The sequence below is a fragment of the Sinohyriopsis cumingii genome, chromosome 19, assembly GCF_028554795.1.
Source record: "Sinohyriopsis cumingii isolate HCF-2022 chromosome 19, ASM2855479v2, whole genome shotgun sequence".
Taxonomy (NCBI): Eukaryota; Metazoa; Mollusca; class Bivalvia; order Unionida; family Unionidae; genus Sinohyriopsis; species Sinohyriopsis cumingii.
Genome location: NC_142979.1, coordinates 62990393 through 63017175, shown reverse-complemented (window position 1 = coordinate 63017175; position 26783 = coordinate 62990393). Strand labels below are relative to the sequence as shown.

At 35.7% G+C, this 26783-nt stretch overlaps 2 protein-coding genes across 7 annotated transcripts in view; one reads left to right on the top strand and one right to left on the bottom strand.

Moving 5' to 3' along the window:
* LOC149775832 (uncharacterized) overlaps positions 1-15180 on the top strand; it is a 67730-nt gene extending 52550 nt beyond the window's left edge. For 4 of the 5 annotated variants that reach the window (XM_089943946.1, XM_089943948.1, XM_089943945.1 and 1 more), the window contains one exon: positions 1372-2702. In XM_089943946.1, coding sequence (XP_089800072.1) covers positions 1372-1404 — 33 coding nt within the window. In that variant the 3' untranslated portion in view covers positions 1405-2702. Of the gene's footprint in view, positions 1-1371; positions 2703-14987 lie in introns of those variants that run through there. The other variant, XR_016416561.1, reaches the window with a different exon arrangement.
* Positions 15181-17817: 2637 nt separating this feature from the next.
* LOC149775831 (ATP-binding cassette sub-family C member 3-like) overlaps positions 17818-26783 on the bottom strand; it is a 64703-nt gene continuing 55737 nt past the window's right edge. For both annotated transcript variants that reach the window (XM_089943892.1, XM_089943893.1), the window contains exons 24-30: positions 26356-26479; positions 25208-25309; positions 24419-24565; positions 23446-23604; positions 21740-21906; positions 20864-21058; positions 17818-18421 (exon numbers count right to left, since the gene is read on the bottom strand). In XM_089943892.1, coding sequence (XP_089800018.1) covers positions 18310-18421; positions 20864-21058; positions 21740-21906; positions 23446-23604; positions 24419-24565; positions 25208-25309; positions 26356-26479 — 1006 coding nt within the window. In that variant the 3' untranslated portion in view covers positions 17818-18309. The remainder of the gene's footprint in view (positions 18422-20863; positions 21059-21739; positions 21907-23445; positions 23605-24418; positions 24566-25207; positions 25310-26355; positions 26480-26783) is intronic.

Below are 26783 nucleotides of genomic sequence, written 5' to 3'. Positions count from 1 at the left end.
AAAAGTGCATGGAATGTTTGTCTACAAGGATAATAATATTAAAACTCATTGCTTGATAAAATTTTGGATTGTTTATGGATCTGATTGGTTAGTACTAGCCTGAAACCTACACAAGTCTTTATCATCAGTAACGAAGTGTTTGCTGAAGGCAGTACTCTAGGCTAGTTGTATATGCATGAAGACTATTTTGACAACAACCGTAATAATGTGCTTGATGAGTGCATTAGTGCTTTAGAACCTGTCCATTCACACCACATGCATTTATTGCACATCAGGTACATGATGTTGTTATGTACTAAGTTCAGACAATAAAAAGATCAGTTAACCACTAAGGCAGTGTTGACTCATGACTTGTTATGATGGTGATTGGCAGTAATTTTCACTTTTCCAATAGGTTAGTGATGGTGATGTCAGCGAAATCATGAACCATGGAATAGTGGATTGACATTAATTTAGAGCCCTATACCTGCTATATATATTATATATATATATATATATATATATATATATATATATATATATATATATATATGAAATTGGCACGGCGATGCATCGTGAGTAATACAATGTCATCTTAGAAGTAGGTCAGTGTGACCTATATTGCATGATTCACTGACTTTATGCTGGAATCGTCAAGCTCGATAGGTATGTGCATTGATATTAGTACAATACTGTTAATTCAAAATGTGACACCTACATTACACATTATACAGGCTTGGGTTATGTTTGGGGATTTAGCTGAAGACCTAATGTTTGAGCGCCTTTAAAATTTATACATATTGTTATGCTAAGCTTTGTGGAATTTTTTGAGGTGATGTATCTTGCTGAGTACTACACTCATCATAGAAATAGGTCACTCTGATCCATATATCCTGCTAGAGTGCCTTAGTTTCAGTTTCAAGCACAGTTTATGCCAGAATCATCAAACTAGGTGTATTTTATACATCCCTATTAATACCACACCATACAAACAAAGATTATTTGGACCTACATTTAGCATTTTACTGGCTTACAGTATTGCTTTTATCTCATGACAAGTTTGTTGTTTTTTTTTGTCTACTCTATAATACTGTTATACTGGAAATCATGAAACCTGGTGTGAGGGTTGATCTAGATAAGAACCACACCATCATCTTAAAAGTAGGTCACTGTAACACATGCTTTACATTTCACTGGCTTTGCTTCAGTTTCAAATGTTACTGTCTTTTCTGTACTCATTAAATTTTATACATTTGAGTACCACACCCATACTAAAATGTCACTGTGACCTATATTGCACATTTTATTGGCTTATGTTAAGTTGTTGCATTTAACTCATGCCATGTGCTTTATTAATTTGTTGACTCTAAATTTATTTCATTTTTCTTACAGTGTGCCAGTTTACCACCATCTGCAACAGACTGAGAGAAAGTGTAATGTCTTACAAGACCTGCGGATTCATTGTGCTATACAATTGCTCTTGTTTAATGTTGTACAGAATTTGCAGTTTTTACTTGCCTGCTAATTGACAGGTTGCACAGTACCTTTCTTCCATGTCAGCTGCAATTGGACTTGACTGTGCAATTCCAGTTGCTGGAGTCTTTACTGTTGTTTCATTCATGCTGCCTGTATTTGGAGCTTCTTGCATCATTCTGGATTGCTGGTGTTTTTATAGCTGTTTCTTTTATGTTGACTGCATTTGGACTGCCTGTACCATCAAGTCACTGTGAGTTCATTTATGTTGACTGCAGTTGGATAGGAGTGTGAGATTCTGGTTTGCTGGGATCCATATAGCTGCTTGTTCCATGTTGAATGCATTAGGAGCCATTTGTGTCATCTGGTTACTGGGGTTGTCAGTGATGGAGAGCAAACAACAGCAATAATATTCACTGCTGGATTTTGGGAGTACAGCCTGTCTATTGCAGCCACCCATGGGAAAAGGCAAATGTGGCTTTTGTAGATAGGAGACCTCTGAGGCAGGTTCAGCTCTCAAATTTGATTTATGACCAATTTATGCACTATGAACCAAATAGCATTATCATTATTAGTACTAGTATTATCATTATTATTTCACATGTTATTATTAGCAGTATTAGTATGCTACCAAGGTACATGTATTTAGTTGAGTTATGTAGAAAAAAACTACAACTGTGTACATGTGCTCATTTATCTCTCCCTCTCTCATGCAAACACAATTAACTCATTATCAGTAGAAACAGCTCTGAAATAAAATTAGTAATTGGCAGCTTACCTGTAATTGTGAAACATGACTAACTTTTTGTTAGAGCAGATTATATGATTAGGCATGAAAACAGGTGATCACCCTTTAAACAATTGATGGTTTAAGCTGTTCAGACTCATCGAGATCAATAGACAGTTTTTGGTTGCAACCTTTGAGGAATAGGGGATGAAAATAAGCTTCCTAGGGCTATTGTTTGTAAACCATTAATATGAGTTTTGTCTGACCTGTCTTATTCCATTTTTTATATTTGGAAATTTATTTTGTGGTGTAGGGTCAGAGTCAGTTGCCTGTCAGAAAGTTGGAATTCATTGCTGTAAAGCCAGATTCATCAGGCAGAGAACACATATCAGCATGGTAGTCATGTGATGCAACAAAACTTTCACTGATGTGCTCTGTTCTTGATGAATCTGACTTTCTCCAAGTTGCTGTGATAGGGACAGGTTTCTGATCATTGTTCTCAGAATAAATATGTTGAGAATGATGCATCTTTTTGTTCGTTTTAAACAGTATGTGACTTTCATTTAATATTTTCAAATTTTTGTACAGCAACATAGGAAAGGGATTTATTGTTGATACTTGCGACTATTGGACCCCTGATGCCATGGACATGCAGGTTGTGAGATTTGTGAAGTCTTGTGACTAACAGTGCGAATGATCAGTACCAGGTCAGATTTCACCAACTTGTAGTTTCGTCTCATCTGTTTGTGAATTCAAGACATAACAATTGTAATATGCACAGTTTTTCAGAAAATAAGTAAATTTCCTATCAGTATCATGGAGGTAGAACTCGTAAAATCAGTTATGTTTGCTAAGTATGATGAGTGAGGTGTGTGCATATTAATGAGGTGATCTTGTCTTGTTTTGGCTGAGCTTGTGACCTCTCTGTGAGCTTTTTTACTGATCAGGTTTTATCAAACTATGACTTGGATAATCAGCATCTTGATTAGGTTCATTCCTAAGCAAGATCCATGCATATTAATTAGGTTGTTGCTGTTGTGTTGAGTTTAACACCATTTTTTAATGCTTGATAGTCTTGTACATGGTGGCCAGTATGGCTGTTGGAGGAAGAACCCAGGTAAAATGCACAGACTCAATGGGAAGCTTCTGAGACGCTTTCTTAGACACCCACATTGGCCAAACCTGAGACTCAAACCAATGCAGACAGAGGTGAATTAGTAGTGATCAGTAAAGGTGAGCAGTTTAGACCATTTGGCCATCTGGGGTCCACTATTAATGAGATAGTCTTGCAGCTGATTGGCTGTCGAGCTAGTTACCCTTACTAGAAGAAATATTTTGTATCTGATCTGGAGCAGACTTGAAGTATTTGATTATATCATCAAGATCTTGGACAGTTTAGGGCATAGTCGGATCCACCCATATTGATGATGTCTGATCTTGTTGCTGTAATTCTGATCCAGTTTTAGTCAGACTTGGAGAATGAGCATGTATTTTCAGGTTATTGGCTCATTTCAGTAATGAGCAAGATCCACAAATATTAGTAAATCAATATTGCGTCTGATTGGCTGAACTTGTTACCAGTCTTGAAGCCACATTTTTCCCGTTCTGATTTTAATAAAACTTGAAATGTTGGCTAGTGTCATCAAGCTCTTGGTAGGATTCCATAATGAGTGAGATACATGCATATTTATGAAGTAATCTTGCATCTGATTGGCTGAGCTAGTTACTGCTCTGGAGGACATGTTTCTGATCCAGTTTGGATAAAATTTGGAAAATCTGATTATATGATAAAGATCATGGAAATTTAAATAAATGAATGAGATTTACGCATAATAATGAGGTAAATCTGATTGGTTGGGCTTGCTTCCACTCTAGAGGTCATAATTCTGATATTATTTTTATTACAATTGGAAAACATAGGCTTATATCAAGGTCTTGGATGAGTTTAAGAAAAGACATCCACATCTATTAATAAGGTGATCCTGAATCTGACTTTATGATCTTAGTACCATACTGCATGCCATTTTTTTTACTGAATTTGATTAAAATTCAGATATAGCAGAATGAACCAGAAGATCTGGGTCTGTGCACTTTGAAATGAGTAATCAGTCTTAAAGCAGCATAGATCGTGATCTGCTGGCACATTATGTGATAGCTGATGAAAGTCTACAATGTTTACAGTTGGATCAGACTTATAAGAGAATATACACAGTAATATTGGAATTTAATTATTGAAAATATAGCAATGACAATGATTATTACCCACATTCCCTTAAATGTGATTCTTTTTACATATTTTATTGATTCTTAGTAACATTTATATCAGCAATCAGAAAGCCATGTCTGGAAAGCTGGATTTTGAGCCTAAAGCGCCAATGCTGCCATTACATGCAAAAGAAGTTGTATATGTTAAATCATCTTAACAATACTGAATGTTGAATGATATTGGTCCTAAACATCATTGGGTTCCATTAAGATGATATAATATGGATGTTTCATAACATTATGAGCCATGTAGTTTACACCACCACCACCACCGAACTGAGAAACTCTGTCATTTTTCTGTTAATTAATGTGATGTTGATCGGTGATATGCAATGGACAGCCTATTTTATTTTATACCAAAAATGTGATCCTATGTTTGTGGTCTATGAAAGAAGACTTTTCATAACGTCTAGTTGGCCCTAAATGGTAATGGTCCTCAGCTGATGTTCAGTATGGCACTATTATGGCTGTCTTTAAAAGCCTATCATTGCTACTGCTCAATGGTGGTATCTACATGGTGATTTCGCTTAAAGATTTCTTATGGTAGGTTGTTATATGAAACTGATGCTAATTGGATCTACAACAGAGCTACCATTGTTCATTCATTCATTGGTTTTTATAATAATATAGGTTTCAAGCATCCATCTTTTCTATTCTTCTCTTGTCATCACTTTGCACTTGTTATTCACCTCATATGACTCTCTATCTTGGAGGTCATCTGGATGCATAATTCTTTGATCTCCTCATGGTCTCTTTCCCATTACTTATAATAGGTTTTCACCTCTCACGATAATGTCATATCCATGTATCAATTTTGTCTTCCTTTCCAAATTTACTTGCATCAATCTTCTCATTTTAACTACAAAACTTGATGCCTCATCATTGGTTTTTCTGTCACTCCAGCTGACTTTGTTCATGCATCTCCAAATCCACATCTTGAAACCTTCATTCCTCCATAATAATAATCCATGTTTCAGATCCATACAATGCTTCACTCTTTATCAAGGTTTTGATAATCTTCTTTTCAAAATCTTTGTTAATTTTCTTTGTTAGTGATTCTTTCTTCTTGTTAAATACATCCATTGTCATCATAGCCAACTTTAAAACCTTGCTATGAGCTTCTCATTAAAAGACTTATGCTCTGTTCTTATGATCATCTGAACACAGTGTTTTAGTCAATGATAGATTGTGCATGGTGGCCAGTATAACTGGTGGAGGAGGAACCCACTAGATAACCCAAGGGAAGAACCACCTTCCCAGGGAAGCTACTAATAAGCTTTCTCACATAATTGACCGAACCCAAAACTTGAACCCTACGTGAATATGATATTTCACTGATATGTGAAGATGAGCACTCTAGACCATATGATCACCCAATGTAACAGGTCTGGGATCAGCTTTAGCAAAGACAGTAACAGCAATTTCATGAACAATATGTTTATTTATAATGCAATTGAACAATGAATCGTACACAGTAACGTAATGTCCAACAATGTGAAGCACACAGAGTTATTTACTAATAAGGAAATGACATCGTTTCTAAATGGAAATAATGCAGCATGCAACCTTAATAAGTAATTAAACAAAAGTCAACATTTGGAACTTATAAACAAAAATGAAATATGACTCTATCAACATGCATGATCAATGTTTAGAATTTAAGCACATAAATGAACCATGTTTCAAGTATTACCAAGGGTATCAACTAATATAGGATTTGCATAACTTAGAATAAGTTATGATTTTTCACCAAGGGTGATCAAAGTACAGAATTTCTATTTAAAAAAAATATATACAAGCAGGAGATGTGTGTTATTGACTTTCATTCATATAGTGAGATGGAATTATGGATTTCACTTGTATAGTTCTACTGATGGCGGTGTTGTGAAGTTGTACCTTCTTACAAGGTGTCCGCTTTATTTGGCTATCGTTATCTAGAGGGTGATTGCTCTCAGTATTGTTGTTGCCCAGATCAAGTAAATTTTAAAATAAACTGTGAAATTATAGATGGAATAAATAGAGATCTGAGCAGATGTATAGAACAGAATGACATGAGCCCCCATAGATGGAAAAACAAAAATTTTATCAATTACTAAACAACTGGGATAATATTATAATCTTAGGAAAATATACTTCCTTTTGGAATAAATCTTTCACCGAATTTCAAACACAAATATTTTTATATAAATAGCTGATCTGTTTTAAATGATGGAATTAGTTCATCATATAATCAAATGAACGATCGAATTCATTGCCATGTACAAATTCATAACCTGCTTATTCCCTTTTCCGATCTCCCTACTGTCTTGCCTTTTTTCAGCCCTAAAATTTTATGTAGATAGGTGGATACGTAAGTCTGTAGATACTTGGATAAGTAGGTACGTGGATACATCCGTGGATATTTCAGTGGATACTTCTGTGGAGCTATTTCTCCTTTCAAAATAAACAGAAGCAACCAAAATATTTTTTCAGCTCTACTGGGAACAGATCATTATTCCCCTCTCGTTATGTCAGATGTCGTTCTATCGGAATTCGAACAGACCAAAGGCTGTCTGGCCAAGCTAAACATAGCAGACCATAAACAAACCTAGTTTCATAAGATTAATATACTTCCTAATGGCTATTTCATTACTGATTCCGATTAACAATACACGAGACATAACGGTTCCGTTCTCGTATCAATTACACGAATGAATGAAATTCATTATATGTTTAACTACGTTATTTTCAGTGAATATACACATTCAGATCTTTATCATACATGAAATCATCTAAGATTGGTGAATTCAACGGATTCTCATAATTCCTGTCAGCTACAGTAATGCATGAAACTCTTAGATTCCTATAACAATCAAGACGACAAATTCAAACAATTCGTCAAACTTATATAAAAAAGACCATTGTACGAATTCAGATATCAGAACTCAACACAGTTATACGCATCAAGAATATTGATCTACGAATTTAAACAAATTCATGCAAATATAAACAATTATATTCAAGAAAATCATTATATTGGTATCAACGAACTACATGAAATTGATGCAAATACCTTGTGCTTTCAAGCTTTGTTCGCTTCTACCGCCGAAATTGTATCCGTTGACTTTCCAGACATCTTGTCTCTTTGACCAATGTTTTACGAGAGAATTTCTCCCAAATTCAGTCTCCGAGTCCCTTATATTTTCATTCTTCAAGGAAAATTGCAGACCGACTAGATTTCTTTCAGTTAGGGCAGTTTTACCCCCCAATAAATTTTCGTGTGGGAACCACGCCCCTTATTTAGCATAACCAGTGAGGATTAAATATATTTACCGCCTTTTATAACTTGCCCGCCATAATTGTAGTCAGCATGACTTATATAATTCCAAACAACAGATCTGGAAAATTTCAAAGCTGACAATTCTGATATAAAATCGAAGTTAACCGTCCCTTTTCTAGTCGTATAACGGTTATGTAAACGAAGGCTTAATTAAGAATTACTTCCTCCCGACACACACATTATAAATCATTGCAGTATAAAGATTTAACAAGCACCTGTCCCCATAAATCTAATTAATTGTTCTCTGGCCCAAAGTTAATGCGCTGTTCATAGATCGACAGAAATTTGCATCCTTACAATCCAGTTGGCGATCACAATTCTTTTCCTTTTCCACGATTCTCATAAAATGGTCAATGAGCCACCAAGCATAGCCCACCCCTCCCACTCTGCTGAAGGATCCCTTGCAAGCCTCCTTATTCTCTGCAGACCCATTTGTCCAAAAGTTGTAGTCCTACACTTCGAGTAAACCAATACCTTCCTTAAAACGGCATCACCAGTGACAGCAACATACGGGTTACACCAAATCTCTCATGTCTCCTCATCCCAAATCAGCTAAAAATACAACAACTATAGCTGTATAGGACACGAGGCAGTTAAGTATGAATGCAATGATATACGTTATGCATATTTGCTTATGCTCTTGCTTCATTACATATTAAATCATTTCATCAGAACCACTGTTAAAGTTTATTTTTGTAACCAGATTCATACACGAATTTGTATCCAGCAAGAATAATCTCACATTACTCATTTATTAATACATGCAATGTATAAATTCATTTTGTTCAGAAGGGCCCCGAGTGGTCTAAAGCGCTCTCCGTCACGGATCGCTGCCATCTCACCTCTGTCTGCGTGGGTTCGAGTCTCGGGCTCGGCCGATGTGGATATGTGTGAAAGCTTGATGTGGTTCCTTCCGGGGTTTTCCAGGGTTCTTCCTCCACCATTAATACTGGCCGCCATGTATAGCCTATCTTGTGCTGAAAAATTGCGTTAAACCCTATAAAAACAACAATAACAACATTTTGTTCAGTTATAAATGGCTAACTTGAAATAGACTATAATCTGTCTGAGAGCATGGTGTTATACGACTTGGGTCTGACTATCTTTCAAATTTAGAATAAATACCGGAACATGCAGTATATCAAACAATTATATCACATAATACGGATAACAAAGTTGGTCGTGATTCCGATCTTCTTCCGAAGTGCTCCAAAAGTAGTGATGTGATCATTCCACAAATTCCATTTGTGACTAATATAATAACAAACCATTCGTACGTGCCGCACACATTGGATCTAGAGCAAATAGAGGCATCCTCGCTTTTTTAAGCGGATCTGAGAAGAAAAAACCTGTGTTAGATAAAAATAATACTTGGGTAAATATTGGTGGTCAGCTCGGGGTGCTGAAATATACACTGAAGCTCGAACGTGGGCTGCAGACAGTCCGACATAGCGTGGTGTTAGCTTCTTATGTTAACAAATATAACGTCATCAAATCTGGTGTTGCAGTTTTAGTAAAAAATCTGTTTACCTACGCATGTCGCCTACCAACATCATTTAATTCGTACACATGTGAAAAACGGCCGTGTTTTTCAGTTCGTGAGAGAAATTACGTGGCTTATAATTCGATGAAACGTCGATATCATCCTGGTTTCAGTGGAAACCTACGATGTTTAGGACCAATAGCTTTCAAGATTCAGTATTATTCAGATCATTTGGCATACGACTTTTTGTTCTTTACAGCGGCATTGGTGCTTTAAGTACGCACAATTCCGTGATAAGCAGAGCCCCTCTGACGATTTGTTGTTGGTCCTAAATGCAAACAGTGATAATAGTGCGGTAACCATGACATCCATCTTAAAAATCTTGTTATAATTACTTTTTAAAAAATGGAGTTTTCACTAAAAGATTTCTGGTGTTGATCAAAAATAAAATTGGAGTCTATCAGCCGTCAAATATGGATGCCTTTATAACCTTCTTCAACCGAGCGCTATTGCTAAACTTTCTTGACAGATAGTCGTATGAACAAAGGGTTTTCATCCCCCAAAAATGACACACACACACCTATCTAGTTTGTTTAAATGAAAATGGTGCTCATAAGACATTACATTTGATAATCACAATGGTCATCTTGAATTTCTTTTTACAGCTACTTTTAAAATAATATTCGTTGTAACGTGTGGTTTTCACTGAAAGATTTCTCTTAATCTCTTGTTGTCCTTAAATATGGTGCTTATCACACTTCCAAAATATTAGCCATCTTGAAAAATCGTGCCACTGCTCTTCAAGAGATGGCTGTATTGATGTTGGGGCTTTCACTGAAACACTAATCGCAATTTTTTGTTGATTCTAAATGAAATTATGGTAATATGGCATCCTAAAAATTGACAAACCCTAATGCAGTCACTTTGCGTGAATGAATTCCATACTAAATGAAAATACAAAATACGACAAAAAGCAGTATTTTATTTCTTGAAATATATAGCTTTTCCTGTATTAATATGCTGCTGATGCAACCTTTGCAATGGCCATTTTGATGGTCATATTATCTAACTATACATGGCGATTTCTCCAATGTTCGTGTTATGACAGGGCTCGAAATTAACGCTAATCCTTTATTGTGCAGTTTTTTTTTCTTCAAACGCTTCACTTGAACCCACCGGTCACTAATCCATTGGAACAGTAAAAATTACCACCACTCCCTGTAGTAACAGTTCTAATGTGGCCACCAGTCGTTATTCCTTGTAATGGTTATTTTTTCTGTTTATCATATTAATTAAATACCTACCAAAATCATGCATACGACGAGTACAGCGGATGCTTTTGGTGCTAATTGACATGTGTTAAACCTATGGTCAACTCGTGAAAAAACTTACTAGGATTTTTGTCCAAGCAGTCTTCACGCATGTCGAATTACTTCCACCAGGCACTGCTTTTATTACTGATCATAAGAAAAAGGCATAGGTCATCAGATTAGTATTGACAGACAACAAGTTGTCGCACCTGGAACAGGTTTAAGCTGTGAGGTCCGATCTGAAGACAGCATTGTAGAGATTGATGATGCCTTGCAGCAGATGACACCACTATCACTGATACTGGAGAAAACGGTTTACGAACTATATTCTTCGAACGAACCTGTAGAACTTACAGAAACAATTCCAGAGAGTGAACCTGCAGAACATTTTGAAAACCACCAGAAAATTCGAAAGGTGACTGATAAACGTGCATCGATTACTGTTTCGGAGTACACGGAGTGTTGATCATTCCTCAGCATTGTCATATCAAACTCAAAACTTAGGTATGAAAAGTCTAATGCGCATCTTTTAATCTTTAAGTTTCCGGTCAAACGCAAAATCGTATACCCTGATTTCTGTTGGAAGACATTATCTTTTGAATTTTGATCCTAATTGATTGAACTTATTCACTTACGCGGAGTTAATGTCTGCGATCTTTGACCGTATGGTTCTACACGACAGTATTGTAAAAGAATATGCTATGGTTTCTTTTCACGCACACTACGAACCACTCACTTCGCTTCACGTTTGCTATTTGATGGCAAGATAGAGGACATTCAGAGGCAGGCAGCCTAATGCCCAACCATATCGCTGCGCCGCTATCATCGCCTTGTAAATCCCCTCCGAATTATCATCAAATACGTGATGACTGGAGACGAAGAGATACAGGATCGCTCGCCACACAACCTCAAAACCTGTTTCCATCCTAACCCTATATACGGACTCAATCGTGTTGGGGTAGCTGGAAGAAACATTTCTCTAACCCCTAACTAACACTATTTCGCCACTGACTCGTGTCTCCGAAAACTGCAAACGTCTGGTAGGCGCCATAAATGTGCTGTTAAAAGAGCGTGGGATCGATCTCCATCCGCAGATTGAGTGGTCGATCCAAATCGTTACTAACCACCTCCCCTTTGGTTCTCTCGATCACTGGCGGGAACTCGGTAAAGGACATACGATTACAGCTTGAGCTCAGAACACTTTTCAAGAAGCGGACCCAATATCTACTTTAAAGTATGTATGTATATATATGTATGTATGTATGTATGTATGTATGTATGTATGTATGTTGTGTGTGTGTGTGTGCGTGCGTGCGTGCGTTCGTGTGTGTGTGTGTGCCTTCATGCACATGCCTAGTTACCTTCTGGACTGCCATACATCTTTTATATACCAATTTTATTTATTCACTTATTTATCTATTTTTATTTCCCATTCCTCTCATCTCCAGTCTCAGTCTATATAAAATTACATAATTATGAATCTGCTTGTCTGTATATTCAGTATCCATCATTGTAACTATAGTCTGTTTGTAGACCTATTTTTATAAATGTGTCTTTGGACCTACATATGAATATCTATCTATCTATCTATCTATCTATCTATCTATCTATCTATCTATCTATCCTGTGTGTCCGTCCGTCCATTCATCCGTCCATCCATCCATCTCACGCTGAGAATCTTCTCTGTCAGCTCTTCTTTCCATTTCTATGTTTGTCTCTCATTGGACCGTGGGATAACTCAAAGTTAGCAAGTAGAAAACGTTTGTTGTAGTTGACAGGTTTCTAGTTTGACCGCCCCACTTATATGACACTTGAAACGAAATGTACTGGTAAACCTGCCATGAAGGCTGTTTTTGTTTTTGACGATAGAGGCTTTCGTGTCATCTGCCAGAACAGATGTCATGACATGGGTATCTCTTTAATAGAAGCCATAGTAGTATCATTGTTGTCAATATGTTAAGATTTTGTGTTCAAACATTTCAGTAACATGTCTTACATAAATGTTGCTGCTTTCAATTCTGTGTTCATTACTGCTGCATGGCGAAGCTGTCAGCATGGGTCTCTGATCTACTTTGCTATACATTACACTCTGTATGTATAGCAGCAGCACATGGGTGTAGTAGATGTAGTAGTAGTCTTGTGTTTATTTAATTTAATTGTTTATCTGTTAGTTTTTTGGGGTTTTGTTTTGTTTCATTACATGCCATTGTATCGTAACATTGTTTGCTGGACTCGACCTTATCCAAAATTGAGTTCATTTCTGCTTGATGTGATTGACTTTTTTATTTTTTTAAACTTTAGTTCGTTTTTGTAAACAACTAATAGCAGGTTCATTATTGCTAATTGTGACATGAGGTCAAGCAGGGAACTATATTATCTTGTGACTTGAGGATTTTATCAGTCTTGCTTGAACATCTAGCACTTTAAGTTGTATTATGTTGTCACCAGTTTGGGCTGAATTTTGTTTTCTTCAAATTATTGAATTCAAGTGATTGTTTTCTCTCGAAATAAAAAAAAGTCACCTGGCAGAATTCTTGGATAAAGACATTCATTTGAATTATAGTGATTTCAAACCTGGACTAATATTTATGTGATTCAACAAGAGACTGTTGACACATCAGCACTTCGCAGGTTACAACAGACACGTCATCGCCTTCAATCATAGATCTTTCGACTGCAAATATTACATCAGAAGTCCATTATTGTTACTACATAATACATATTACATGTGGGATATATCAAGAGATGCTTTAATGTTTCGATAGCAACAATATTTTCTTCAAATTAACAAAACGTTCATATTTGGGAAACACATACATTTATGTATATGCTATTAATTCTTAACTTTGAATTGTAAAAGTGCTCTTGTAAAAAAAATGAAAGGAAAAGCAGATTCTAAGAAGGAGTAAAATAACTCCCATTAGCCCCAGACTATCCAGATAAAATGTTGAGTAATGTTTTGTAATAAAGGATATAATAAACACGGTCCGAATTTTTAAAGCTGATTGACTACTTAAAGTATGTCATAGATTGACTACATATAACATACCATTACAGTACATGCATACATGTATCAATGCTTTGTCAGCCAATACATTCTAGAACTTCAGAGGTCAGAGGTCAGATGTCAATCGGAGTAATACAGTCTCTGGTAAGAGGAGGGTTTCGGAGTTATATTTATAAATAATTCAGAATAGAAGTATGTAAATTTATGTCTACTGTAAATTGAGAGCCAATTCCTTGCATTTTTTGTACTTAAATTTTTATGGCAATTGTGAATTGAGTATGACGTATTTTTATGCACCAACATGAGGAATTTTCGCTGAGTTAGACGCCTGTTTTTGCACGTAAAAGCAGTTGGTTTTTGCACGTAAAAGCAGTTGGTTTTCTCTGGTCTTGTTAAAAAAAATTAAAGTAAACTTCAATAAGTTATAGCCACAAATAGTTCTTGCTTATCATACCAAAGAATTGCTCGAAATGTCATGGTAATTGTTAAAAGCAGTTATAGGCACTGGCCAACCTTTAAACAGAAGATAACCAGCTGTTTTTCCTTGCGTAAACACGCTAGCGCAGACAAGTTTCCGAGTGACCAATGACAAACTTTTTTCACCAATAGGAATGTAATGTATCAAAACACCTCAAAGTGTGTGATTCTTAAAATTCCACCGTGAAAGGGGTGCCGAAGTAACTTCTTCAATTAGCTTAGGATTGTGTAAGCTGTCTTAGAAAGACTGCTATAAGTTGCGAATGGAGATATACTATCTTGAGTTAAATTCTTCCATACAAATAAAATACATATTTATATATATTTACAATGCCAAAAATAGACATGACATTGCAATAAAAATAGTATTATACAGAGCTTAGCGGTCACGTTTGCTCTGCATGCTACATAGATACCAATAATTTTCTAGGGAAGGTATTGTGTTTATCTCCTCGCAGATTGAACTAGATTGAGACCGACTCTTATGGCGATTCAGCTATGTTGATTTGTTATAGGAAATTCCGGATAAATATATTCCAGCAAGGTTTGCTCCTCTTGAGAATTCTTGTAAAAGAGGAACAACTTTGTAATTTAAAAAAAGCTAATTCTTACATATTTAATTACTGAACATACACCCTCTCTCTCTCTCTCTCTCTCTCTCTCTCTCTCTCTCTCTCTCTCTCTTACTCTCTCTACCTGACTGTCTGTCTGTCTCTCTGTCTGTCCGTCTGTCTCTGTCTCTGTCTCTCTCTCATATACAAGCACGCAGACTTTCAATGAGAAAAGAATCTTTGCAGGTAATTTGAGATTGAAAGCTTTCATTGGGATGGTTTGCATTCATTGTGTTCTTTTTCTTATATATTTGTTTTTCATATACCTTTTATCGCATGATTCGTTAATCCTACCGTAGTATCATTCATTCCTCCATAGTTATTCATTCATTTCAGGCCCTGATATCTCATTTGGTAGAGCATCGGGCTCATTACCCATGGGTCGAATGTTCCATACACACCCAGTCCAGTCCGGATCGGCCGCCTCGGTGTGTCGTTGCAAAAGGAAGATAGATCCCATTTTCTCTTCATGATGTAATCAGTAATATGTTAAATGTGCCGTTGAAACCAATAAACCAAAAATCATTCATTCATTCCTTTTTTTATTTATGCTAACCGTTGATGTTCATCCATTTTGTTAGTTTATCGAAGCACCGCTCACAACTGTGATGATCGATCTATCCGTTTATCAGTGGTTCCTTACGTTAGTTCGATCCTCTCAGTTGATGGAAAATAACATTTATCAATAAAGGAACCCAAATTCCTATGTTAATTCTTATAATATACAGTGGTCGGTCGTGCTCATACAGCTAATTTTGTGCCAGAAAATATTGCTTGCATAACGATGGCTAGACTCCTAGGGATTAGTATTCGTAACATCTTCGTCTCTTTCCGATGCCAATTAATATTTTGGACTCCAAAAGAGACTCGGAATAATAGTAATCATTCTTCCTAATTCACTACGACGATTCACCTCGACTTAAGCTAGCAATTAATATGCGTCATCTATATTAAGCAAATGTTGTTGTTGTTGTTCTAGGGTTTTATGCCATTTTCAGCACAATATAGGCTATACATGGCGGCCAGTATAACTGGTGGAGGAAGAACCCTGGAAAACCCAGGGAAGAACCACCGACCCACGAGAAGCCACTGGCAGACTTTCCCACGTACCCACATTAAGCAAATGCAATAATGATGTAAATAATGAACAAAGCATTACAAGTACAGACGCGTGTAAGGTATTTAGGGTATATCTCTTAAAATGCGATGGAATTTGATACATCTGTGCATGCTAATTTTGACAAACAATTGAAATGAATGCTATCGGTCAGATAATGAACATAACAGTGAATAACTCTGACATTTTCAACAGAGAGAAATGAATAGTCTGCTGTATATAAGCAAACTTAAATCGCTAGTTGGTTAAATCTGAAATTTGCAGAAGTAAATTTTATTCTAGACTGAAATACTGGCATCTTTGCAACGCATAGACAGGCAGAGTGACTTTTTGTTTCTTTATATATAACTTCTGCACAGAGTTTCTAAGTACGGTAGAATGAATATTACCTTACTGTCAATTTTGATTTGAGAAAATTTGTGGTAGCTTTACCATCGGAAATATCGTTTGCTGGCTTCACTGATCGATGCCAATAAACCCCCATTATGCGATAGTAAAATCCACAGTAATGTCATAAAATCTCAGAAATCAAGATTTAAAATACAACCAATTTGATTAACTGAAGGTGGGTGTCTTTGTCACAATAGTTTAATGGTTGTACAAAGACCTATTACGTAGAACAAGTCATTTCAAGATAACTTGAGTCACCATTGAATTAATGAATATTTTGCAATATTTATTTCCTCTGACCTACTGTACTGTGATTCACTGTATTTGAACATTTCGGTTGAGTATTCCATGCATGCACAAGACATTGATAAAGGTAGTATTTAAAAAAAATCATGGAGCAAAAGGTTATTTTGCGTTTGATGTACCCGATGTAACTTTCTATTGTGCATGTCACTTGTCTAAGGCAGTCTGCTCCCGTCTAAACTAATTTTATTAATAGCAACGCTAATAGTTTCTCCGATTATCAGAAATAAGAACAAAACTACACCGCTCCGGTGACCTCGTGGTTAGAGCGTCCGCCTCGGATGCGGGAGGTCGTAGGTTCGATGCCCGGCCGAGTCATACCAAAGACTTACAAAAATGGTAGAAACAGCTACCTCGCTTGTCGCTCAGCATAAAGAGGTTAGTGTTAGGACTGGTCGGCCTCGTGTCAGGATAATGTGACTGGATGGGACATCATGCTACATGTCTGCGGCATGATGCCCAAAGGTTAGACATCACTATAAATTGCATATACTGCAGGAATCGTATCGATATCACTGAAAAATTGTTAAAGCTGCGTTAAAAATCTAAATTACCCCCTCCCCCCCCAACACACACACACACACAACTACCGTATGTACTCGATTATAAATCGAATCAAACTTCAAACAACAAAGATCCTGATCTGCCGTAGCATAATGCGCTTGCAGATCATGGTCCTTTTTGTTTGTTCTACTAATTACTCCTAACAAACTGCACAGACCCAGACCTAGATCTGTCCGAGCATTATGCAACGGCAGATCTGAGTCTTTGCAGTTTGCAGTTGGACGGATCTTATAAGCAAGCAAATATGGTAATGTAACAGTTTTCCAACATTCAAATTTGTTCTTCAGTTTTCCAGTCTACTTCAGTCTATTTTATAATATAGTTTTGATCCGTCTTCTCTAGGCTCTACTAAGCTGTTATCTAATAAAACATGCAAAAGGTATATAGACTTGATTGCATAGCTCTCTCACTTGATAGTTCCTATTAAAATAGATGAAAGGTCCAAATGACTTATTGTTACAACGGGATGTTTGTAACATCAACGTCTTCTGATACTGGATGCTAGACAATATTACTGACCATTGATGAAGCGTCAATAAAAAACATGTATCGCTTGATAATATAACCTCGATGCAAATCAAACACTGGATGTTTAGAAAAAACGTTTTATTTTGAACGGCTAAAGCCAGAAAAGAGCCTGCAGGAAATTTACCTGATATACAATATAGATGTACCTTTTAGGATCCAAATGGGCCTTTTATTCTAGCTCGAAGTTAGGTGAAATGTAAGCTTCTGTGTATCGAGGTAGTTGTCTGTCTGTCTGTTCATACGGGTTAAATAAATAGAATCGGGTTCACAGCTAGAATTATTTATTGAAATTTCTCTCACTGAGTGTAGTTTATCCCTCTATGTTAGGACATTTTCAACACTTTTTCAAAGTTCTTTCTTTTAGTTTAGTTGATATTTTCGTCGTTTACTACTTTTACTGTTTATTCACAGCTTGATGTAATCCATGGAAAGATCGACGTGATAACAAGTTCTATAGCATAAAGAATCTGCTTATACTGTACCAAAAAATGTCACCTAGTCATCGAGACAATATGTAGGTCAAATCACAATTCTCCAAGTAAAAAATGTCTTCATCTTGGTGTATACCAATGATCATAACCTAAATTAACAGAACACAGTTAAGCTGCAATTAAATTGCACAGCAGTTGATTGTACAAAGTCCAAAGTCAGCTATTGGATACTTCCTTCTTAATTAAAATGCACTTCTTCATAATGACGATTTTCAAACCACAGGACATCTGTTTGACTACGCTAACAACTTTGCCTCTTTTAGTATCAAGCTAGATTAGCTTCTTTGGCCATTCCGTAAAATATCGAACTCTTGTCCTTCAACAGGTTAGCTGGAGAATCAAGCTCTCTGATCTGTCCCTTGTCCAAGACCATGATTCTGAAACATCGACAATGTTACACATTTGAAATAAATAAAAACGTTTTACAAAACAAAGACAGAAAATAAGGATGAGATGAATACATGAATTTATAACCTATAACTATACTGACTTTAAAGCATGAATTTATAACCACTTACCATAATACGTTAGATACATGAATTTATAATCAATTACCTAGTAAATAGTTTAAATAGATGAATTTATAATAAATTACCATAATGCGTTAGATACATGAATTTATAATCAAGTACTATAATGACTTAAATGCATGAATTTATAATCAATTACCATAATGACTTAAATACATGAATTTATAACCAATTACCATAATGACTTAAATACATGAATGTTTAATGAATTACAATAATGACTTAAATACATGAATTTATAATAAATTGCTAAAATGCATTAGATACATGAATTTATAATCAATTACCGTAATGACTTAAATACATCAATTTATAACCAATTACCATAATGATTTATTGTGATATGTCTTCATATTCATATTTACTTAGCGAATCAAACTAATCGACGCTAAATCTAATATTAATACGAAAATCCTAAGAGCGATGAACTGATTTGCTGCTTATTTACATTGTATTTGTATTTCGATATCCTCTACACGGGACACTGTTTTCTTTTATTTTATTACATAACATGAGGTTCGAAACCATAGCACAAACTTTCCTTGTTTTCCGCTTTCTCTGCCAATAAAATAGTTGCGAATTTAGGTATAACAAAATAACATGATCTGGATTAGAAGGATGTTTGAATATTTCTTTTCCGATCTCGGGAATAAACTGATAATACTGTTTTAAAATTTGTTTTAGAAATTATGTTCCCGTCCCTTATTGTTTTATAGTATATTTCCTTTACTGTTCAAAGGGTGATATCTCTCATTGATAGCAGTTTTAAGTTTACTTTTATCCTTTTCTCACAAAATGGTAAACTCAAACGAATCTGACACACGTTTATTACAAAGATCATGTTGGATTAAAAAGAAAATTTATTACATCTGGATTTCTTCGATTATACTAGCTTATAAGTCGAATAGGAATGCCAATTACATAGACCCAAATCTCCCACAGCATAATGAGCAGGCGTAACTGTGTATGTGCAGCTTGTTAGGAATAATCAATAGAAAAATCAACATAGACCCTGATCTGTTCGCGAAGTATGCTTTAGATGAGGATATGTGTTGTTTGCAGTTGAACCTGACTAATGAACGCGTATTCAGAAGCTGAGCTGTTATTACCTTGAAGTTTCTGTATTTGGACAAGGCCGTTAGTCCTGCTCATTAACCATTATGTACGAGGGGTATTTGAAAAGTTCTGAATATTTTGTCATAACGTTGTTTTTGTATCTTTGAAACTGCCAATAGATTTAATGCTGATCCGAAGAAGAAAAAAAGAAGCAACAAAACGTTGTCTTCACATTACTTGTAGCTGCACGTTATATATTTTCGTTCTTGTCTTGGTTTCGTGTTGAACGCATTTCCTAGTCTATACTGTTAGGGATCGAGCATTTAAACTGTTGGCAGGGGAGAAAGCTGAAATTTTCTTTTTAACCACGATATGCAATCAGATAATTGTTTATTTAGAAAGAAAACAAATTTGAAGAAAATACTGGTTTCTACTTAATAATGGATATAAGTTGTTCTTATTTCTACAAGAGCATTTGTTTATTGCTATTTGTAAGCTGCAATTTAAACGAATAGTAAATACCCCTGTACCCCCAACACACACACCTCCGTCTGGAAATTATATCGTAGGTCTCTTGCTCTTCTATCTTTGTAGTGATTATACCTCAAAAAGCTAATGATATTTACTAAATGCCCTGTACAGCGTACTTGCCCATTTATTGCATTTATCTTTGGCCTCGAGAGGGACACCGAAATTAGTAAATTCTCTCTAATTTCGTAAATTTTAGGTACGACCTTTTATGAAACTGTCATCTCTCAAAGACGGTTTCTTTCATGGCACAATTGCACACATAGTACAATGCCCACCAACACTCATCCATCTACCCACCCACACGCATGCACGCACGCGCACATACACATTACTAGAGATTTAAACATTCAAGATTCTCTCCTGACATATCTGTCATAATCAATTATTGTATCGAATATGTGGGCGATTGTAATATCATTGGTTGAGAGATAAAAGAGACCGGCATATTCATTATCAATGATATCCGTCTTGGCTCTTGACAAGTGTAAGAATAAATGACATTTCATGAACTGTTTATCTCTCAAATACGTTCTTTCTATTGCAAAGTACAGTCGCACACTCACACACACACACACACACACGCGCGCACACACACACACATTCTCTCCCTCATATTGTAATCCCTTCACTCACACTCGCACATAGACACACACACACACACACACACGAGATTAAAGCATTCAAGACACCAACTTGGCTTACCTGTCGTAATCCATAATCGTGTTGAGTCTGTGGGCGATTGTAAGAACCGTGCAGCCCTTGAATTCTTCCCGTATTGTTCGCTGAATGAGATTGTCTGTTTCCATGTCAACAGCCGCAGTGGCCTCGTCAAGTATGAGAATGTTGGTCTTATGCAGAAGAGCTCTTGCGAGGCAAATTAATTGTAGTTGCCCTAAACTAGATTGAAAACAAAACATGAACAAGTGACATGACATACCGGTATTGTCAAATGTCCTTAATGGGTTCAATCATTCATGTTGACAATCATTTCGACGATGGATACTGTTGGCCAGTTTGATACATTTACCATACTTAAAGTTATTTTCAGATATCATTTTTACGGCATAATTTATTTCCCACTGAATAAATATATTTTGTGTCCATCAAATCGGGCCAAGATCTCTGAATCAAAATTCTAACCTAATGAAGCTCGTTAAAAGATAATTTTAAAACTTGGAATCGGCGCTTCATGGAATAAAGCGTCATTTTGGAACGAAGTAAGTACCCAACTGCATTTTCATTTATAATATGCTGTCATAATTTTTTTATTCACAATAATAATAGCTCTATTTCCGTAGATTTTAAAATTGTCAACGTACATAATGTTTCGCTACGATGCCTTAAGATTAAAAGTTTAACGACATTATGGTCTTTTATTCCAAGCTGCAGAATAATGACAAGGCAGATCATTTATTGAAACAGAAAAGAGAGAGATATAGCCTATAATTTGGTTTTCTTTGTAGAATCAAATTTGCTTTTGAAACAAATAAAACCTGTATATTCCGTTATGATAACAAAGTAGCAGAAGTTTATTTTTTTTTTACAGTATCTCTCTGATAGCTTTCCAGGAAAATATACCTGAAGTTTTGTCCTCCCTCCTTACATTCGTAGTTTAATCCACCTGGTAGCTCCAACACAAGGGACTTGAGATGTGCTTGCTCAAGAACATTCCACACATGTACATCTGTATACTTGTTGAGTGGATCCAGGTTCATCCTCAAGGTGTCGGAGAATAAAAACGGGTCCTTTTAAAAATGAAGGTGTAGAAAAAATAATATTTTACTAACCTACGCATGATTAACACCATACCCTCGAAATAATACCATTTTACTGACCTACGCATGATTAACACCAGACCCTCGAAATAATACGCTATTAACAACTGAAAAAGAATACAAATCAGCAACCAGCATTGATACGAATTTCAATAAACTTTGGTTGGAGAAAAAAATCCAAATCACACCGATACTATTTTCTAAATATTTTGATATACTTTGAGTTATAGTTAACCGGTGTACATGTACTCCAGTTTATTGTTACTTATATTTGATTTAATTTATATTTGATTTAATTTAATTGTCTGTTTGTAAGTTTTAATATTTTAAATTTTATTTTCAGTAAATGTCAAAATAATGAAGTCTCGTACTAGGAACTCGAAATTTTTCAGAAAATAGTTTGACCTAGACTCCTCAGTTGTAAACACCTAAAGCTGACCTTGATTTAGAAATCAGTAAGAGAAGAAAACAACTCTGTTTTTTATATTCTCAGAGTAAAATAATAGGTTTTATCAAGGCCATATTGCAGCTACGTGATTTTAAAAAAGTGTAAACTGCCTCCTTTTCGCAATTCTGGGCTTTCCGAAATTACGCATAAGTTAGTTTTAATAGTGATGTTTTTAGAGAGAGATCTCTCAGTTTGGGCCTGAAACACTTGATGTCAAGGTGTTCGTTTGCTTGTGACCAGTTTGGGAATTACATTTTAATATTTATTAGAATCATTTGGATTCAAAAGCAATAATTCTTTTTCCTGGAAATATATGAGTGCTCATACATAATTCTTGGATAAAGACATTTCATCAAATTTTATTGGGAAATTCAAACACCGGATTATTGTTAGTGAATAACACAGAACTGTAGACACAACAGCACAATACAAGCTACAGTATACGTCATTGCCTTCCATCTTGGATTTTTCGTCTGGACTCGAAGTTGAATTCTTTAGAACATTTATTAGGACTTCTAAAATTTTATTCGTGGATTATTATTGGATTATTTTTGGATTTGATTCTTAAGTTCTTATTTGTTATTTCCAGGGAAATAAATTATTTGTTAAATTTTTCAAAGCTTGTTGTTTTCACTCTTTTCTTTGTTACTGGTTATTCGAGCCTAAACACGTAACGTAAGATTAGATCACTTCGCTGGTAAAAAGAGTGAACACAAAACAATTTGTATCTAAAATTGTTAGCGCAGGCCATCTATTCTTCTACAGTTCATACAATGTCTTAGTAAAAGCAGAACTTTCGACAACAGCATTATACATTTGATTTTGGAAAAGGTTTCATATTGTTAAAGTTTGTTTTGCTATATTAGAGGAGAAAATAGAGACTTTATTGACCAGAACATAATGTTCAATTTATCTTCACTAGTTTTCGTCCGATTCGGCATAGCCATATTCATTGTTACTAGAAGCTTAATTTGCTCCGCAGCAAATTCAATGTGACGAGTTTTTGTCTCTAAAGCTAAAACACTTGTCCACCCCTTGAGTGAATTTAACTGAACTATTACCTGGGGAAGAATGGTCAGTCTAGATCGGAGATCGTGAAGCCCCATGTCAGAGATCCTGCAACCGTCAATGTAAATACTTCCTTCTGATGCCTCTATGAGACGAAAGAGAGCTAGAGCTAGGGAAGACTTTCCGGCTCCACTTCTACCCACAATTCCTACCTGGAATTTGACACAGGAAAATTAAAATTAGTTTCTTCTTCGTCAAAATTAAAGCGTGTGAACATCATTCGAGGAGGAAGGCATTGAACAAAGGGTAATATAATCTCAGCATCAATACAGCCAAAGAGGCATACAGATCTTTTGCATTTTTGTGTTTGTGTGTTATGGTGTGGGTAATATTAACATCATATATTATGAATATTAATTTTGGTACAAATTATACTGAACAAAATATGTAGGTTTGCTCAGGGCGGGATGATCCATAAGGCAAAGTGGGCAACGTCCCAAGGGCCCCCGCGGATCAAGGGGCCCCGTATATTATCGTCTGATTTCACAGGCAAGGCCCCCGAGGCTCAATGAGCCCCGTGCATTATCGTCTGATTCAACAAGCAGTGTTGTTAATAGTACAGTAACCATATCTATGAGGCAGGATAGATATGGGCCCCTATGTTGGCTGTGCACAGGGTCCCCAAAGGTTTTAATCTGGCCCTGGGTTTGTAATACATTTCAACCACAGCTTCTTTGTTATAAAAGAAAAACGGAACGTAACATTAAAAATTGACAATGAGGAAAAAAAAAACCAACATAGACTTGGGTACAGCCATCAGTAATAAGGTACGGTGTCTTCTCGACGAGACTGATATAATTCAGTTATTACAGTTTTACATGCATTTTGATCATTACATATAATACTCATAAATTATGTTAAAGCTACTACTTGATCCAATACGTGTGAACTATCACAGTATGTGAACTGATTAAATTAAATTGGAAGTATATAACTTAATGCGGTGCGTCAAAATTTTTCAGAGACCTTTTCTCCACCTGGTATGACACAGGTTAACTCTTTCAGGACTAGATCGAGCCCATCTCTGTATCGTGTGCTGTAATTCTCAAATCTGATTTCTCCTTTCGTTGGCCAGCCTTTAGGGAGAAGATGTGAATGAGAATTGTCTTCACTCTGAAAATTTTGAATGATAAGATAGAGATTCATAAATATTGATCAAAAGTTCAAAATATATACCAAAGTAATTTTAAACGTAGAAATGTTTCTCAAAAAAGGTAGAAATAAATTGATTATACTGAAACAATTATTTAATGTTTAAATATAATCTCTCCTTAGTAAGGGGTTTCAATGACTGATATGAAAGACTATTCTTTGGAAAGTCAACATTTGTTCCTTAGTGTCCCTTAACATGTTTTTACTCCATCTATTGCATTCTTACCTTGGAAACATTTTGTGAACAAGTGGCAATATTCTATTTAAAAAAGTTACTATATCCTTATTTTACGGTAGAACACTAGCTACCTTTTGCAGTGAAATATATATTTTTTGAATATTAACATGGAAAGAGAGTAATCACTTTCGTCTTGTTCGCACGAACATTTAGATATGTATGTACAGCAAGTAAATACAGGAGTGTATAGAAAGAAAAATGAATCATAAATAAGCAAAGACGCCATCTGGCGGTGGAACATAGCCGTTCATATGCTAGTAGATACTGCATGTATAGCAGCCGAAATATGGGTAATATATACCAGTGATTTCACGGTTTGGTCCGTGTCCTATATTCGCACAGGTTCCAAAAGTTTAATGAATTACCTCACAATCAAGCTGTGTATATTCTTTGATTCTTTCCACCGACACGATATTTGTCTCTAGCTCACCAGCCCTTCGTACCATGTAATTCAGAGCCGTCGTGAACTGTAATAAGAAATTCATGTTAATTGAAATCGAAAATAATAATAGTTACGGAAGTACTTGGAGCTTTAAATAAGTGACTGTCTTGAAGAAAACGAGGAAATGAGAAACACATTAAGTAAAAGTAAAATGTTTACAGAGATCATTCGAACGTACGAAAAACGCTATAATATGGGGAATACATGCACACAACTGAGAATTGACATACGCTCGTATAATATACTGAAAATTGTGTAATTAGCATCGGAATAGTTTCACTGGACTTTTATATCTTGTGTGTGCGAATGTCACAGTTCAATCTAATAAAAACTAATATAACAAACACATAAATCTGTATTTGATATGATATCGTCTGAAACCTGGCATCGTAAAGTACTGAATACAATAGATACAGTCAACTTTTCAAAACAGTGCTATCTTTGGAAAAAAACTAAATTGTTGGAAATGTTTATTTAAATAACAGAAGGATGACATATATCCATCTTGCTCAAACGAATAGGGTGTGTCCAGTTTAGTCATAAGTATGTACATAATATGATTTGACTTGCACAGGAAATTTCATCATATTTTACCTTTGGGGTTCTTCTACAATATTTCAACTATACTTTATTGCTAGCTAATTTTAGGGAGCGGCGGTAGCTCATTTGGCAGAGGATCGGATTTATAATCAAAGAGTTTCCGATTTAGTATTCTCCCAGCTCAGCTCTGATCGGCTGCATCGGTGTATCATTGTCAGAGACATTTAGCTTCCATTTCATCAGCATGATGTAGCCAAAATTTTGTTATAAGTACGTTACAACGAACGAAACAACAAACTCTTGCTGATTTCAAATCACGTGGTTACTGTTGTGGCGCAGAAATAATTCATAATGCCTGACTTAGGCTAAAAATAAGATACCGAATAATATTCTACACCGTAAAATTTAGCAACATTTTGGTTGGATAGTTAGCACATATTTGATTATGAGGACTAATAAACACAAGAATTAAATTCACCCGGTTAACAATAGTAGATGTAAAAGTGGATTGGGTGTGATTTGCTTTGTTACCTGAAGGGCATAGGAAATTGAAAGGCCAACCAGTCCTCCAGTACTGGAATCTGACAGGACAGCAAATATGGAAGCCGCCAGGGCAATAAAGCTGCCAAGAAACTCAAGTCTAACCCCTCGCCATCTAAAGGAAAAGCATTTAGATATCACAAAGATACGAAGAAAACAATAAATCCCACATTTTATTTTTTACGGCAACACAGTTGTCGAACTATTTGTAAACAAATGCTATAATACAAATTGGTTCTTATTTGTTTGCCTTTGGTGGGAAGGTACTTGGATTATACACGCTCCTGTTTGTACCGAGGAGACACAACTACTGAACGCCAACATGTACGACGAAGTTTCAAATTCTCTATATTAAACATGTGTATAACAAGAAGTATAGTGCTTTTTTATACGGATAAAGCTGGTACAAAGAGAATGTA